The 17809-nt window shown below is 61.0% G+C and overlaps 1 protein-coding gene across 5 annotated transcripts in view; it reads left to right on the top strand.

Annotated features, from left to right (window-relative positions):
• Window positions 1-17809, top strand: part of NFIX (nuclear factor I X) — a 69628-nt gene that overhangs the window by 20430 nt on the left and 31389 nt on the right. For 4 of the 5 annotated variants that reach the window (XM_056119282.1, XM_056119280.1, XM_056119281.1 and 1 more), the window contains exon 2: window positions 4224-4755. In XM_056119282.1, the coding sequence (XP_055975257.1) occupies window positions 4224-4755 (532 nt within the window). Of the gene's footprint in view, window positions 1-2777; window positions 3197-4223; window positions 4756-17809 lie in introns of those variants that run through there. The other variant, XM_056119278.1, reaches the window with a different exon arrangement.

Below are 17809 nucleotides of genomic sequence, written 5' to 3'. Positions count from 1 at the left end.
AAGGGAACAGGGTGCTTTTGCTGAGCCCCCAGGAGAGACAGACACCTTCTCTCCTGCAGCTCCTGAGGCCCCCTGAAGCAGCAGGGTTCCAGCAGCCCCCAGCCCGCAGGAGCTGGGCCGCCCCTTCTTCCTGGGCCCACCTTCAAGGTGAAGGCCATGGGCAGCAGAGGGACAATGGGTGATTGTCCTCTCTTCCTGCTTCTCCCTACAAGGGCCTGGGCTCCTCCTGCTTTATTTTATTTATTTATTTTGGGTTTGGGTCACACCCGGTTGCGGCTTAGGACTCCAGGACTCGCTCCCGATGGACCCCATGAGGTGGCCCGGGCTGGGTGGGCGTGTGCAAAGCAAGCCCCCTCTCCGGCAGGGCCACTGGGCACTCCGCCTGGGTCCATCTACCTGCCTGTCCCTCTGTCGACCTTTGACCCCGCCCTCCAGGTTAGAAGTTCCTTGACTGCGCTTAGAGATTCAGACCCAGTCTGCACCCTGCAGTCTGTGAGTGTGCAAAGGGCCCCGCTAGATGGGGGAGGCACTTGCTGTGAGTTTCTGGGGTCCCCTCCTGCCTTTAGGGGAGGTTGTGGTCCCAAGGCAGGGCTCTGGGGCTTGTGCTCTACCCAGGAAGCTGCTCTTGGGCATTGCCCCATGCTCCCATGCAGAGGGTCAGATAGGCGGGGCTGCAGGGCCCCAGGGCACCTCCTGGGTCCAGATTCAGCGCAGGCTTTGCATTGGCACATCCCAGACGCTCTTCCGGGAACCTCCGCCTGGCTCAAACGCCCCAGACACGGCATGGGGTTCAGAGGGGAAGAAGGGGCACAGCTGCACCCTGACCTTTCTGCTGTTGGCCCAGCTTGGCCTCAGGAGAGGGCGGCTGCAGAGAGTGGCCCGGGGAACCTGGGTTGGCCTCTCTCACCTCTTCGGAAGCGCCCAGGCCAGCGGCTGGGAGGGCTGGAGGCTTATGGGGAGGGCCCTCCCCCCGCCCCCCTCCCCCCCCCCCCCCCCCCCCCGCCACCTTCCTCCTGTCTAGGAAGAAGCCCCAACTGCAAGGGTCCCCCTTGCCAGGCTGCTGCTGTGACTCAGTTTCCCCCAGGCTCCTGGACTATCTGCCTCCCTTTGGGTTCTGTGCTTCCGTCCCCTCTCATGTAGATTGGCCCCATCTGGCTCCTTCTGAGCTGGGGGCACCAGTGTGGGCAGACCTGGGCAGTGTCCCCCTCCCCAGCCTCCTGACCCGGAAAGAGCCCCTGCCTCCTGGTGCCTGCCGCTGGTGTGTGTGTGTGAGGAGGGGTCCATCCTTGTCTCCTGCCTTTGTCACTTCTGCCCAGTTGGCTGCTGCGTGTCACGCTCACTCATCAGCCCATGGTGATGCTGTGGCAGGAGGCGATTTTAATAAACTGTTGCCATTTCTTGAGCGAGCTAGTGAGGCGCCTCGCGTTGGCATCCCTCGTCACCACCAATGGAGCGTGCGTGGCTGGGTGTGGGCTGTGCTCGCTCACTGGGGGCTGCAGTGCCCCCCCAAGGGCCTGGGAGCACCCCTGCAGGCAGCGGCCAGACAGGGCCGGTGCCACGGGGTCCCCGCCCTGGAACTGCCGGCATCCCCACTTCCCGAGCGAGCGCTCGCTCTTTCTTCTCCTCTTTCTATTCATAGCACCGGCTCCAGTGTACGGCCGCGAGGAGAGGAGGAAAACTTCCACTCGCCCCGTGTGATCCATAAATAAAAAGAGAAATGGAAGCAGAGAAAGAGAGGGTGCGGGCCGGGAAAAGAGGCTGAAATCCAAACAGGAGGCACAGCTGCTCTCCCAAGGCCTCTGGGGCGCCCGCTCCACTCAGGCCTTTTATTTATTTATTTTTCTGGCTTAAAAGAAAAAAAAAGGGAAAAAAATCATGGCCTCTCCCATCCCCATCTCCCCACCCCCACCCCCACCCCAAATTTGCTGGGTGGCCGCTGCCAAATGGACCTGAGTGGGAGCCTGGAATGAAAAATTCAAAACTGCTGGACTCTGCTTGTTCATTAGACGTGAACTTGTCGATTGGGCAAATTGGTTCTGGTCTCCAACTGCCGGGGGCTCTCCCCACCCTCCCAGCTCCCCGCTTCCCTCCTCCCCCTGGATGCAGCCATTGGCTGCTGGAGGAGGTCTCCTTGCCAAATAGGTGGGTCCTCTCTCTCTCTTTCTCTCTCTCCCTCTCTCTCTCCTTCCTTCCCCCCTTTTTACTGGCTTTGGCACCAGCAAATGGATGGGGATTGAGCATGAAAGGGGAGAGAGAGGGAGTTTGAGAGAGAAAAGAAGGGGGGGGAACAAGCCAACAACCCCAGACCCAAGCAGTGTGCGCGCTCGCACACGCGCACACACGCACACACCGGCTCTCGCGCGTGTGCACGCGGAAACTGCTCCATCCCGTCCTCGGCGCCTCGCTCTGCCTCTCCCCGGCTCCCTCCCGCCCGCCCGCCCTCTCCCTCCGCCCTCCCGCTCTCGCACGCGTCTGCCAGCGACGATCCGCAGCCGGTCCGAACTCGTCCTCTTCCCGGGAAACCGCGAGCTCCTCCTTAGGCTGCGATCCGGCTCGGAGGCGGAGGAGGGAGGCAGCTCCAAGTTTACACCCTGAGCCGCTGCCAAAGCCGAAAGCCTTTTTCCTCAGCTGCCGCCTTTCCCCTCCTGGTTCTTGTTTTTGTTTTTGTTTGCACGGGGGTGGGGTAGGGTGTGTTGTGTGTGTGTGTGCGCGCGTGCGTGTGTGTGTGTGTGTGCTGTGTGTGTGCACGTGGGGGTGGAGGTAGGTTTTGATTTTTTTCATTTTCCATATTTTTCTTTTTAAACTGGAAAAAGAGGCACAGGGGGCAAAATTGAAAATACATTTTTTTGGGGGGGTTGGCTTTTGTTTACCTGGCGCGTGTGGCAGCCGGTTCCCTCCCTCTCTTCGCTCACCACCCCTGACCTTCCTTTCTTTTTTTGCTCCTTTTCAAAAAAAAAATATTAATTTCCCCCTCTGTAGAATGGAGTGTGGTGGGAGGAGGGAGGGGGAAGGGTTTGCGAATCCACCCAAGCCCAGCCCCTATTCCCCAGAACACCAATAATAACCCCCTTTAAAACATTTACCTTCCTCCCCTGCTCCTCCCCTCCCCTCCCCCACCCGCCCCCAACTCACAACTCTGTGCGGTCCAGAAGCTCAGAATCGGGCGTTGGGCTTTGCCGGGTGCTCCAGATCGATGGTAATTATTTATTTTCTCCAGGTTTATTTTTGTAAACAGAAATCAATTCTTATTTAAACTTCAAACCAACAAGCCAAAAAAGAAAAGAAAAAAGAAAGAAAGCAAGACCAAAAAGCGAGCGCCTGGCCCTGTCACCTGCGTGGGAAAGAGGGTGCAGGGGTCAGTGGGGGCGGGGGGAGGCTACAGGAGACCCCCATGTAGCTTTGAACCCTGCCGTGGCCGAGACCACCACCTTGTTTCTGCTCAGAAGAAGCAGTTTTGTTCCTTATCACTGTGATTACCATTAGTATTGGTGTCTCTAACAAAGCTGAAATCACATATTTGGGGGTTAGCGCTGATTACAGAAATGTTGGGGTGGCTGTTCCAACTGGAGCAGGGGGAAGGGGAGCGCAGACAGCCTGGGGAGGGGGCGGGCGGACGGGCTGCAGTGGCTGGGGGCGGGGAGGGGGTGTCCTTTCTTCTTGGGGGAGGCCCAAGCCTGGCCAGTGTCAGGGCGCGAAGGCACAGCCTGGGGGACCCGTGCGTGCGGCGGCCGCGGCGGCACAGACTGGACTCCGAGGGCCGAGCTGACACGGGGTGGCGGCGGTGGCAGCGGTGACACACCGCGGAGATGTCAGGGGCGCGACAGAGACTGGCGGAGATTCCAGCAGAGTGTGTGTGTGTGTGTGTGTGTGTGTGTGTGTGTGTGTGTGTGTTGTCTGTGCGTGAGAGAGAGAGAGAGAGAGAGAGAGAGAGAGAGAGGGAGGGAGGGAGGGAGAGAGAGAGAATGAATAGGTGTGTGCTCAGGCGCGGGGATCTGGCTGGCTTCAGGCTGAGTGAGGTGGGAGCAGGCAGAGGGCTGGGCTGGCGGTGGCTCCAGACGACACTTTAGCTCCGTCGCAGGCGAAGAGCGTGGCGGTGGGGGCGGAGGAGAAGGCGATTTCGCCCGTGCTCCTTTCTAACACTGCTTCTCTCCACTTCTCCCCCACCCCGTCTCCCCCTCCTCCTGCGCCCCGCGCCCCGCATGCTCCCGGCTTGCCGCCTGCAGGATGAGTTCCACCCGTTCATCGAGGCGCTGCTGCCTCACGTCCGCGCGTTCTCCTACACCTGGTTCAACCTGCAGGCGCGGAAGCGCAAGTACTTCAAGAAGCACGAGAAGCGGATGTCCAAGGACGAGGAGCGGGCGGTGAAGGACGAGCTCCTGGGCGAGAAGGCCGAGATCAAGCAGAAGTGGGCGTCCCGGCTGCTGGCCAAGCTGCGCAAGGACATCCGGCCCGAGTTCCGCGAGGACTTCGTGCTGACCATCACGGGCAAGAAGCCGCCCTGCTGTGTGCTGTCCAACCCTGACCAGAAGGGCAAGATCCGCCGCATCGACTGCCTGCGCCAGGCTGACAAGGTGTGGCGGCTGGACTTGGTCATGGTCATCTTGTTTAAGGGGATCCCCCTGGAAAGTACTGATGGGGAGCGGCTCTACAAGTCGCCGCAGTGCTCGAACCCCGGCCTGTGCGTGCAGCCCCACCACATTGGAGTCACAATCAAAGAACTGGATCTTTATCTGGCTTACTTTGTCCACACTCCCGGTAGGTCACTTGCTGCGTCTGTACCCACTTGCTCTGTCTCCCTTGCGGGCGGCCGCTGTCTGTTTGGTAGAGGGTCTCCTCGCTCGGTGGTGCTCAGTGCCGGGAACTCGCTAGCTGGCTGGGCCCAGGGCGGGCATAAGCCAAGAGGCTCCCTGCAGTGGACCCACCTCCCCTCCTGCGGGTAGGTCGGTTCGGTCCTGGGACCTCTCTCTGGGAGGTTCTTTCTGCCTTCGGCTCCAAACGCTGCAGGTCTCAGGACTGGCTGGGATGCCCAGGCCTGCAGGGGAGGGTGTTGGAAAGGCAATTCCCCTTCTGCGGCCTGGGGCGGGCGGGTGCTGGTTTTCCTGAAGCAAAACCCTTGTTCCTAGCGGCCCGGGAAAGCCAGCTTGGGTCCTGGAGCGTTGGCAACCCTGTGGCCGAGAGAGGTGGGCAGAGCCAGGCGGGAGTGGGCAGGAGGCCGGAAGGCGGCTGTGGCAGCAGCGGCAGTGACGGCGGTGGCCGGTGGCGGGCTGGTCACTGGGGCTGGGATGATCACGCCCCTCCAGGTCAGCCCAGGATGTGTGCCCACACCCCGGACACCCCGGGCCTTTAGCCCAGCGCAGAAAGGGGTGCTTTGGGGGGGGTGCGTCGCAGCAGAAGGGGTTCCCCAACAGGCGGGCGGGCTGGCGGGTACCTCCAACTTTGGACTACCCCTTTGCCTTTTGTGAGTCTCCATGGGTGCCTTCTCTGGCCTCACCAGCGCTCACTTCGGGCTGTTGGTTCCCTTCTCCTTGCCCGCTGCCTCCCCTTTCCCTTTTTATAATTTCTTTCCGCTTTTGTTTTCTTACAAATTGAAACAGAGATGGCTGGTTAATTTTTAGCCTCCACTCAGCTACGCCCAATTTACTGCCGCCTTTGAAACCTAAATGGGGCGGCGCTCTGTGATTAAGCCAGGCACGAGCATGTTTACATTATGCCCAACCAACTTGTAATGAGAGGCTCTCCCAAACCTCCGTGCCTCCCTCTGCACCGGTCCTGGCTTCCCCCAGTCCCAGCCTTGCCTCCTTCCTCAGGCTGCTGGCCCAGCGGGGGGGAGGGACCAGCAGCAGAGAGTGGGGGCAAAGGAAGCGGGTGTGGGGTGTGGGCGCAGGGAGGAGGGTCTAGGGTGCTGGGCACAGGGCAGCTTCTCCCTAGCCGGGCTCCCGCTGGGCTCCGCAGTCTAGTGTTGGTGCCCTGGGCTGGGGTGAGAGTGTTTCTGCGGGGTGTGCGGTGTGCATGGGGGGCTTTCTTCCTGCTCATTCCCTGAAAGTGAAAGCCATTCTCTTTGATGCCCTGGTCCTCGATTTACCTGTTTTGGAAGTTGAGGGGAGCTAGATGGGCTTCTTCCAGAGAGACCTGGGGGGCTCAGCACACTGCAGGCCCTGGAGAGTTCTGTGTAGGCCCGGTGGCGTTACTCTTTTTTCTTGCTCCTTGTCACATGCTCCTTGAGAGGTGGTGCTGGCAGTGGCCCCCCCGCCCCTCGCTTCCAACCCTCCATGAACCTCGGAGGCCTGGGCCTGGGAGCTGTTCCCATTCCTCCCACAGAGGGATCTGGCTGTCACTGGGCTCCAGCTGCACCCTCTGTTCTTCCTGGAAAAGTGATTTAGACGAGAACGGTGAGAAGTGACCCTGGGGGTGCCCTGGGCCAGGCAGCATCTCCTGACCTTCTAGTGCTGTCGTGCTGGGCGTGTCCCCCACCTCCCTGGCCCTGGGCCCTGTGGGCAATGTGGGGTTCTGTGACCTGGTTGATGTCGAGCACTGTTGATGTCCCTGTCCCGTTCTGCTCTACGGATGCCACCTTCCCAGGGGCCAGGGGGAAGTCAGGCAGAAGCTGAGCAGGACCCGGGCCGGGTGGTCCCAGAAAGTGTCAGCAAGGGGCTTCTCTGGTGGTGGGTTTGTGGGGAGCGTATCTTGCTTGGCGGGAGCGGAAGGGGATCTCAAGAGACCAGGTCCCCCAACCCCCAAGCTTCCCGGGCATTGGACACTGCGCTGCCACTGTGACAGGGCCTTGCCAGCGTGCCCTGGGGCACAGGGGCAGGGACCGCCAGCACCCGGCAGCAGCTGGGTGGCAGCCAGGACAACATGGTAGCTGGGCCCGGGCGGGAACTTTCCTCTTCCCGTGGCCCCCCAGTCGCCCTGGTTTGGTCCTCCTAGAAGCTTCCGCTCAAGAGAGAATGGGGTCGTGCATGGTGGCCGTGGGGTGTGCCCACAGCCTGCTGGGGGCCTGTGGGCCTGAGCTTGTGGGGACACCGACCTGGCAGGAGGAGACATCTCGTGGAGCCCTTCCTTCCGAGGGTAGGTGGTGGAGCTGGAGGGGGGCCAGGAGGAAGCTGGCTGAGCTGGTCTCGATTGTCCCCCAGGCTTCAGCAGCACCTTCCGGGCCTGTCCTCCCCGTGACCACTAGCCTGGGAAGGGAAAGAACCCGCGATGTTTGCTCTCTCTGCCCTGCCCCGTCAGTCAGCAGCCCTCAGAGCAGCCCTGGGGGCCCAGGTGTCCGACGGTGACTGTGAAATGCAGCTTGGTCGCTGCCGAAGGACCCCGGCACCCTGGGTGTCCGGTCTTGCCTCTGCTCGTCTCCCACTGTTCTGCCTGCTGGGTGGCCAGAGCAAATCCTGGCGTCCGGATCACACAGAAAGATTCCTATGGGGGCTGGAGCAGTAGCACAGCGGGTAGGGCATTTGCCTTGCACGCGGCCAACCCGGGTTTGATTCCCAGCATCCCATATGGTCCCCCGAGCATTGCCGGGAGTAATTCCTGAGTGAAGAGCCAGGAGTAACCCCTGTGCATCGCCGGGTGTGACCCAGAAAGCAGAAAAAAAAAAAAAAGAAAGATTCCTGCGTGGAGTCTGGGGCTCTGGGCTCAGAGCACGGGAGCACAGGGAAACCTGACATTTCTGTGGCTCCCCAGCCAGCCAGTCTGTGCCCACGTCTCCCCAATGTCTCCAGACCATCCGTCCGTATGGCTGCCCGTCTGGCTCCACCGTCGGCTCAGGGTTCAGATTCCACATCGGACCCAGGCGCTACAGTGTCTCCTGCAGACCTTCCCTCCAGCCAGGCCGCCTGCCCTCCCTCTGCCAGCTCCATCTCTCTCCTGCCATCTGTGGCGGGGACATCTCGTGTCTCTCTGGACGCTGCGGCCTGTGCCCTTCTGGCGGCCCTGCATGGCCCCTACCTCTGGCCACAGGGAAGGTTTGCCTGAGTAAGCTTCGCTTTCTGCTCAGGGCAGGCAGCCTGGAAGTGGGCACCAGGTTTGGGGTCCGAGGGAGGGCTCCTGTGTTTGGCTTCCTCAGTAGTGGTGGCCCCCACTGGCTCATGCCAGCCTGCCAGGAGGTGACTGGCAGCTCCGCCAGGTCGAGGGGCTGGTATGTGAGCCCAGAGGGTTCAGGCTCGATCTCCTGCCAGGGCCCCTGTGCCACCTCACCCCGGCCTCCCTTTCCAGGGTTCAGAAATGCCACAGAGGCAGCGCCATCTGGTGCCAGGGCTGGGGAGGACCTCAGGCCTCAGGGACCAGAGGCCCAAAGGCAGCAAGTGAAAAGGTGTGTGACTGTGAGGGGTGAGAGAGCATGGAGCGTGTATTAGAGCGTGTGTGACTATGAGAGGGTGGGAGAGTGTGGGAGCGTGTGTAAGAATGTGAGGGGGTGAGTGAGTGAGAGTGGGAGCATGTGTATAAAAGTGTGCGGTGAGAGAGGATGAGAAGGAAGAGGAGGATGAAGGGGGATGGAGAAGGAGAATGAAGTAGCATGGGGGCAGAGATAGAGAGACAGATGAGGAGAGAATCAGAATAAACTACAACTAATACCTAAAAAAAAAAAAGTGTGCGGTGTATGAGAGTGTGTGTAAGGGTCTGAGAGGGCACGGGAGTGTGTGGTGTATGAATCTGTGAGACGGTGTGCAGGAGTGAGTGTGTAAGAGTGTGTGATTGTGTTGTATGAGAGTATGTGGTGTATGTATTTGTGGCGTATGCGGTAATGTGTATAGAGTGTTTGGGGTGTGTGTGCAGTGTGTGAGAGTGTTTGTGTGGTATGTGTTTGTGTGTATAGTGTGTGTGATGTATGAATGTGGTGTGTGTGGTGTGTATGTTTGTGGTGTGTGTGTAGTATGTGAGTGTGTGGTGTGTTTGTGGAGTGTGTGTTTGGGGTGTGTGAGTGTATGGTGTGTATATTTGTGGTCTGTGTGGTGTGTGAGAGTGTGGTGTGGGTGAGTGTGTGGTGTGTGTCTGTGGTGTTCGTGTGGTGTGTGTGTGGTGTGTTTGTGGAATGTATGTTTGTGGTTTATGTTTGGTGTCTGAATGTGTGGTGTGTGTGTGGTGTGTGAGAGTGTTTGTGGTGTGGGTGAGTGTGTGGTGTGTGTGTCTGTGGTGTTCGTGTGGTATGTGAGTGTGTGGTGTGTTTGTGGAGTGTATGTTTGTGGTGTATGTGTGGTGTGTGAGAGTGTTTGTGGTGTGGGTGAGTGTGTGGTATGTGTATCTGTGGTGTTTGTGTGGTGTGTGTTTGTGGTGTATAGTGTGTGTTTGTGGTGTGTGAGTGTAGTGTGTGTGGACATAGAACTGTGTCCTGCCCATTCTGAGTTCTGCGGCTGCGTTCTCCCATGTTTGAAGGGTCCCCCCGTCAGAGCACCCCGAATGGCCAACTCCTGGCTAATGGTGAGTGGGGTCAGTCTCACCCGTGGCCCTGACCCACGGGCTGCTCTGCTGTCATGGCTGGCTCTGTAAGCTCTAGGCCTTCGCCCTGTCGCTTCCGCTGACTTTCTCTGTCCCTGTAGTGGCCTCAGGTGAGAGCCTCCAGCCACCAGACTCCGTGCTGCCTCTAGGCTGTTGGGCCCAACGTCACTGGTCCTCACGCTCCCTGTGACCGTTTGGATGAGAGGCGGAACTCGATTCCCAGAAAAGTCAATCCCAGCCTGCCCTGGGCACTCCCTGATTATCGGGCCTTGGCGGGGAGCAGCATGGGAACAGAAACAGGGTGATGAGTGGGTGCTGCAGGGCACCCCCCTCCTGGGGTGTGGGCTCAGCCTCCGTGCAAGGGTGACGGTGAGATTAGAAATACCCAGTTTTGTGGCCCCTGGCTGGAGAGTGTGGCACTGGCCAGCGTGGTCAGGCCCCAAGCCAGGGGTGAACGGGAGGCCCGGCGGGCAGCTGGCTCTGCTTGGGGCCTGGCCTTGGACCCCCAGGCTGGGGACCAGCTGGGCCCTGGAGGGAAGAAGCAGGCCGCCCTGGAGGAGGGCTGGGTGGACACGCTCGGGGCCTTCCTGGGGCCTCTGGGTGCCCAGGACAGTTGGGTTTCTCTATTTCGGGGACCTATTCGTGGTGAGCCTAAGGGGCAGGCCCAGGCTTCTAGAAGGTGTGGCCCCGGGTGCAGGCAAAGGCAATGAGCCATGTGCCAGGTGGGGGCAGTGGTCCTCCTGCAGGGCCCGCTGTGGCGGGGGTGGGGGGGGGCAGGCCTGGCCACCCCCAGTACTGCAGAGACGAATGCAGACCCTTCCAGAAATGGGGTGGGGGGGCAGGGGAGAGTCACTGCAGCCGTCAGGCACAGGGCAGTTGGGCCGTTTCCATCCAGGGAGAAAGGTGGTTGTCTCCCCCTTTCCCTGCGGAGCCGGCAGGCCCCCCCCTCTGGTCTCAGAGCGGCCACGCTTCAGTTATTCCTTCCCGCAGTCCCTTCAAAGGCCGCCGTGTCAGCAGCGCACAAAAGGCCCCTTTGATTTCTTGTTTGTTTTCATTTGCTGGCCGAGGGGGAGGGGGCGGGAGAGAAGAGCTTCTGGGTTTGAAAAATTTTTATTTGGGTTGCTTCATGCTCCGGGCCTGCGGCTCCCTGGAGCTCCTTGCCGAGTGGGGGGTGGGCACGGGGGCCTACCCCTGTGTTGGGGGAAGCCAGGGAGCAGGGGGGTCAGGGACACCCCTGCCTGGGAGGGTGCCTGCCGCCCTCGCACAATTGTGCTTTTGCCCTTTCTCACTTTCTCCGCTCCTCAGAGTGCGCCTTGACCGGCCAGAGCCCCCTCCAGGGAGGGGCGTGTGGCCTGCCCCTGGGTGGGCGGGCAGGGGTGCTCCTGGCCTGGGAAGCGCCTTCTAGCGGCCACCCCCATGTGGCGGGCTGTGAGGCGCTGGGGCGTGGTCACTCCCACCGCCTCAGAGGGCCTTAGAGCAGGCCAGGCCCATGCCAGCGGGGGTTGGAGGCAGAGAGACCCCACCTCCCTCCCCCGGCCAGCAGGTGCATGCGGCTCCCCCAATAATAAGGGGGACAGTGGGCGCCGGGGTGAGGGCTCCCCAGGGCCTGGCTGGCAGACGGGAGCGGGAGGCTGGGGGGCTGAGAGATAGATATATATAGCTGATGGCATTTCTGATGATAGGCTCGTCTTGGCACCAAGGGTGCCGTGGAAAGCAGCACGACAAGCACCCTACAGGCCGCTGCCGCCGTTCGGCCCACATCTAAGAGGGCGGCCCAGTGGGTGAGGCCGCCGCCCCCCGCCCCCGGCCCCCAGGCTCCTTGCTCTGTCCGGCTGAGTAACTAATAACGGTTTCCGGCCCTCCAGGGCTGTTCCAAGACTCGGGGCTTGCCCTTCGTGGGCCTGTAACTTGTCCCCCTACCAGCTACTCTCGGCCTACTGCTGGGGGCTGTTCTGGCTCTTCTCTCCTCTTCTGATGTCTGACTGCTGGCCTGGCAGGGGCACTGTTGGCCATTTCTTTGGGAGACACGCGGTCACTGGAACGGGGCACGTGTGAGTCCTGTCCCACCCCCAGGGGACTCTCGGCGCACACCTTGGCTCCCCACTCCGACTTGCCTTCTCTCCAGCGCTCTCGGAGCTCAGAGCTTGTGGGGCTCTGCTGTGTGCACGTGCCTTTTGGGGACATGCTTGGGAGTCCCTTGGTACTGAGGCACTGGCCGGTGCTGGGTGCTGCCAGTGGACTGCAGCCGTTCTGTGAGGTACCCCCACCCTCCTGGACCCCTCTGGGCCCTGCGTGCAGACCTGCCAAGGGACCCGCTCGCAGAGGGGATTTTCGGTTCCAGTCACTGAGACAGGTGACTAACCCTGTGGCAAACCGGCTCACGTCCAGGCCCTCCCAGGTCTGCTGCTCGGCGGGGGCCCGGCGCCTGGCCCCCAGCTGCTGAGAGACAATAGGCCTGGCCCCTTGTCGCCGCTCTCTCAAGGGACCTGCAGCCCTATGCTGGGGGGTGGCCAGGGAAGGGGTGCAGCAGCGCCTGAGTACGCCTCCCACCAGGACCAGGAACAGTGTGGATCTTGGGGTCCCTGTTCCAACATGCCTTTTCCCTGGGAATCAGCTGAGGCCACCATGGTCAGCTGGACGCTGTTGGACATGCAGCCACCTGCTCCCCGTGGCCACCCTTCCTTCAAATCGGAGCTCGGGAGCCCAGAGTGTAACCTTCCTCCCTTTCCCCCTGTGCCGTGCCGAGGGGCGCCGCTTTTCCTGCTCCCTCTGCTTCCAGAGAGCAAGGTGCCCCCCGCCGCCCCCGTCCACATGGGGAGGGTCGCTCAGCCTCAGGGGGACTGGCAGCATTCCTGGCCTCCACCCTCGAGAGGCCAGGTGTCACCCTTCCCCAGGTGTGACACCCAGATGTCCTACTATTACTTCTTTGACTGGCCTGAGGGCAGCTGGGCCAGGCTGAGGGCCTTGGGTCCAGAAGAAACAGGGTGGCAGGCAGAATGTCACCTGGAGACCCCCTTGTGTCTCCCCAAGCTGAGGCCATGGACCCCCGGAGCCACACTCACCTCCTGCAGCAGCCTAAGATGCTCTGCAGCTGCCCGCTGGCCCCGGGGCCTGGGCAGCGGCTTTGCTGCTCCCTTGAGGGGCCCACAGACCAGAGACGGGCTGGGAGGACTCGGGGCCCTCCTGCTCCTCTCTGGGGTGACCCCTTTGGCATTTGGCATTTTAGAAAATGTCACTCAAAACATGCACTCTATAAAAATTCAAACAATAGAGCACCATAAGTGACACACTAGGTCCCCAGCACCCCCCCCCCAAAGCGCCCGAGAGGAGCTCGCCATCCTGCGGGCACGTCAGCCAGGACATCCGCTGCCTTTTAAGTATAGAGAGCCGCAGCTCCTGAGCAGATGGCCGGCCTGTGCTCGCCGGGCATGGCCACTGGGGCTCTCCCACGGGGCTCCTGCCCACCCCCGGGTGCCAAGCCCACATCCCCCGCCCTCTCTCTCCGCCTTGCCTTCCTGGGAGCCAGGAGGGAGCCTGTGGGCATTGGCGCCAAGCAGCCAGCATGCCACTCTTGGGCCTTTCTCCCGACGGGCTGGGGCCCCAGTGGCCTCCTAGAGCCACTGCCCAGCTTTCCTAGAGGGTCAGGGTCCCCCTTTCTCTTTGTGGGGTTGATCGTCCGCCAGCTGGCCGGGAGTGCCTGCGCCGATGGCCAGGGCCTCTAGTTCCCGCCGCAAGGTTGTGGGGTGCAGTGGGGTACAGTGGCTTTGTCTCCTTTCTAACGGGGGTGGGAGTGCCTACCCTGCCTCCTATTTCCAAGTCACGGACACGACAGAGAAGCGCGTGCTCTGCAGCCAGGCCCGGGCCAGCTGGGAGAAGCGCCTGCAAGCATCCCGTGATGCCTGGGGTGCTGCAGGAAGGGCCGCCAAGGGTGCAGGAGCTCCTGGGAGTGTCCCGCAGAGGGCGAGGGCTGCCCCGCAGATCACCTCCCCATTAGCGCATAATTATTACATAATGGGCGTTATTGCACACCGCTTATATAACGAGGGTATAATAAGTGTACATCCCCTGGCTATGAATAGCCGCCAGCCCCACACAGAATCTGCGGTCACACCAGAGCCACCTCATAAATACCCGCCGCTGGGCTATAAATGTCCGAGTGGTGACGTTGGCGGGCATGGTGTACCCAGCTAGAGGGTGGCAGGAGGGCCCCGCGGCCCCACCCAACCACATGACATCATCATTTCCCTAGTGACAGGGACACTCCTGCTCCCCGGGGGCTACGGGGACCAAGACTTGCAGGGAAGAACAAATAGAGGGAGAGAGGGCCAGAGTCGGGGGCCCACCCTGTGCTCACCCCAGCCAGGAAACTCCGCGGCTTCTCCTCCGCTCTGGAGAGGGTGCCAAGCGCCTGCCCTGGGCGTGCAAGAAGGGGAGCATCCAGGTGACTCCCTGCGCACCCTGCCGTCTCCCAGGTGACCTCTCCGTGGAGGAGAGCGAAGCGTGGGCGAACCACGCTCAGCTCCTGTCTTCCCAGGACGGGGCATTCCCCCCGCCCCCGAGTCGGAGGCCCATTTTGGCCTTAGTAATGGAAGAAATATGTCAGCAATTTGGCGGGCGTCGGGGAGAGCGTCCTAGAAGCCAGGGCGCCGGGGGCCTGCCCCGGGGAGAAGGGGAGATGCGCGGGGTGGCAGGATCTGGGGTGGAGACCTGCAGCGGGCAGAGAGGGCGGCCCGGCATGGCTGGTCCCAGTTGGCCCGGGAGCTTCCTGGGTTCAGCATAGAAAGTCTCTTGTTTCTGGAAATCCCACCGTCCCCCCAAAAGGGGAGGGTGGGTCCCCCCAGAACCAGGCTGTTTTCCTTTTCTTTTGTTGTTCGTTTCTGAGCCACACCCGGCAGTGCTCAGCGGGGACCATGTGGCGCCGGGAATCAAACCTGGGCCTACTGGGTGCAGCCCTTAACTCTAGCTCTGGCAGCTGGTGGCCCAGGGCAGTCCACAGGAAGGTCACCGCAGAAGGGCAGAGGGTGAGGCCGGGCTGGCCAGCTTGCGTGGGGGGGGGGGGCGGGGGAGCAGAGGGGCCCACCAGACCCCCTTGCGTGCTCCCAGGGGCCACAGCCGCTGCTGGCCTCTCCTGAAACCGCTTTCTGTGGGGGGCTCTGGAGACCTCTGGGGGAACCCCAGGCCTTTGAGACAACCTTCCTCTGCTCCATCGAAACCCTTCGTGGCTAGGAGGGGCTGAGGGTAAGCCTGCCAGGCAGTGTGGCGCTGGGGCAAACCTTTTTTTTTCTTTAAAGGAAAACGTCATTAAATAGCCATCCCTTAACACCACACAGAATGTTCCAGAGGTAGAACGCATCCGCTCCTCTGCCTGCACACTGGCTCGCCCTGAGGGGCCCTGATCAGGCCACTGGCATCTCTGTCGGGGCTTCCTGGACAGCTTTGCAGCCTCACTTCCCGGGCAGGAGTCGCCACCCTATGTCCCAGGAACCTTCCTGGGACAGTGGCTGTTGCAGAGATCCAGGTTCCAAGCACCCAGATGTCATTTGTGGTGGATAATGGCTGGTACAGCCTCTGGGCACGGCCTCCCCTCCCTGATGCTCCTTCTCTTCCCGACCTGTGTGGTCTGTCCCTTCACTACCTGACCCTGACCGCATGCCCAGTGTGGCCAACTGGGTTAGCATCCTGATGGCCTGGACTGGCCGGGAGGGAGGGAAGCGACACTGTCCACTCTGCCTAGGGCCTGGGCCGGGAGTCAGCTGGGCTACGGGCCACCCCTGCTTCGTGGCTGAGACCTGGGACAGAGACAGTTCTGGTGCCCAGATGGGGGTCAGGCCCTGCCTGTGGTCCCGGGGGGTGCTCGGGGGGAGGGGCATAGGGCTGACTCCCCACAGAAAGGCCAAGCCTCGGGATGTCGCCAGCAGAGTGTGGCCAGGCTAGAGAGAGGCCCAGTCTCGGGTCCATTCCTCTCATTTATTTATGGTATCGTGGTTTATAAAGTGGGCCCGGCACACAGATCTCTGGGCAGAGTTTCAAATACATGCATTTCTTTTTAAATTAAACAACACACACACACACACACACACACACACACACACATGCCATGCGCACACGGTCTGTTCAGCAATGCTGCTGCCCAGGAGCGCCCAGCCACGTGGGACAGTAGCTGAGGCTGCTGGTCCTGAAGCCACTGTCTAATATTAGATTTTGAAACCCAGAGATTCATTAATAGAATTACTCAGATGCCAGCCGGGCTTGGCAAGGCCTCGTGAATTGTGCTCTTCCCTCACAAAGCGCTCTGGCAGCAGGGGCGCCCCCGGTGAGCAGAGCGCCATGCCCGTTGGTTGCTTGTGGGCAGTGGGTCACTCCCAGCGCACCCCCCGGGGCCGGCGTTGGAGCTGGGCACAGGACACGGGCCCTGCAGGGGACGGGCAGGCAGCTGGCCCCCGGGAGGGGGGTGTCCCCACAGGACTGCTGCCCAGACAGACACGCTGCCCTTCATTTTAGCGGTTGTTTTCTTCAGGCTGAAATCCTGGGACTGGACACTGCTTGCCCAGCCTCTGCTGCCACCGGCCCAGAGGGCGGCATTTCTCTGCCCCCCCATTTTTAAATTTTTTTTTTCGCTTTTTGGGTCACACCCGGCAATGCACAGGGGTTACTCCTGGCTCATAGACTCAGGAATTACCCCTGGTGGTGCCCGGGGAATCATATGGTATGCCAGGAATCGAACCCGGGTTGGCCACATGCAAGGCAGATGCCCTACCCGCTGTGCTATCACTCCAACCCCACACCCACCCATTTTGAATATGGTGTGACCTCCAGATGGGGTTCAGCCCAGCCTCTCCTTGAAGCATCTTAGCGGCATCGAAAACCAGAAAGGACCGAGGAAGGAAGGCAGAGTGGCCACACTGAGGGCTGGCCTGGGAGGGGAGACTCCTAGGCACACCAAGGGTGGTGGAAGTTTCCAGAATGCTGGGAGAAATGTGCAGAGCAAGGGAGAAAGAAGCAATGCAGAAATGGGTTGAAAGCACCTGAATTTCTCTGAATTTTCCCCTTTGCAGGAACAAGGTGTCAGAGAGTGAGGCCTGAGGGGCGCTTGCAGTGGGCTCTGTTCATTTCGCCCTTTGGAAGAAGCTGCCCCCTCACCAGGCCTTCCCTGGTTGGGTCTGTCCAGCTGCCCTGCCCCCACCTTCTGCTATGCCAGCCTGATCCAGATTGCCAGCGGTGGCCCAGGTCGGCAGGAAGCAGGGGGAGGGGGCCGCGGGGAGAGGTAGGGTCCCGTCACCTCCTCTTCCCCTGGGATCCCTAGCCTGCAGGCCACGCAGATGTGGGCCTGGGTACATGGCTGGCCCAGTCTCCCAGGCCATGCGGCTGCCAGACCCCGGTGGCCCTCTGGGCGCTGAGCATTGGGAAGGATGGCTTCCAGTGCTCTGCCCTCCAGCTGTGGTTGCTCCTCTTTTTTTTTTTTTTTGTTCCGTTTTGTTGGGGGGCCACACCCTGCAGTGCTCAGGGCTTACTCCCGGCTCTGCAGGCAGGGCTTTTTCCTGCAGTTCTCAGGGGCCCTAGATGGCACTGGGGTTTGAGCTGGGTCAGCTGCGTGCCAGCCAGACGGCTCCTCCTGTCTCTCTGCCACTCTTCTGGGGTCTTGGACGCCCCCCTTCCCCTTTGTCTTGCCAGCGGCAGCTCCAGCCCTCCCTGGCCCCGAGGCTCTCCCCTTGCACTCCACACACTGCTCTTGGCTCTCTGGAGACTGGTCTTTTAACTTTTTGAGGTGCTGTGTTCCGGGGCCCTTGGGTCACCCCCAGCGATGCTCGGCCGAACAGCAAGAGGCTCAGTGAGGGGCTGGAGCGATAGCACAGTGGGTAGGGTGTTTGTTTGCCTTGCACGCAGCCAACCCAGGTTCGATTCCCAGCATCCCATATGGTCCCCTGAGCACCGCCAAGAGTTATTCCTGAATGCATGAGCCAGGAGTAACCCCTGTCATCACCGGGTGTGACCCCCCTCCCCAAAAAAGAGGCTCAGTGATGCTTGAGAACCGTGTGGTGCTGGGACTGGACCCCGTTGGGGGGGCTCCTTGGGCCCCTCCACCCTTCCTCCATCCTGGAGACTGATTTTCATTGGCTTTCGTCCGTCCTGGTGCCTGGTCCCATCTGGGAATGGGGTGCCTGGAGCCATCATAGGTACTGAAGTCCATCTGGGTGCGGGTGTTGCCATGGCCAAGGGCTGTCACCCTGGCAGTGTGGCAGGGCCTGGAGGCCTGTGCCTTGGCATCGTCTGAGGGGGTCTGCTTTGGGGAGAGTTGGCTTTATATCATCTCCTCTAACTAAAAAGGCATTTCTTCCCTCGTTTATTTATTTTGGTTTTTGTTTTGGGGGGGCACACC

This window comes from Sorex fumeus, unplaced genomic scaffold (assembly GCF_029834395.1).
Source record: "Sorex fumeus unplaced genomic scaffold, SorFum_2.1 ptg000041l, whole genome shotgun sequence".
Lineage (NCBI taxonomy): Eukaryota > Metazoa > Chordata > Mammalia > Eulipotyphla > Soricidae > Sorex > Sorex fumeus.
Note: the sequence above shows the minus strand (reverse complement) of the source record. Positions and strands in the feature narration are given on the sequence as shown.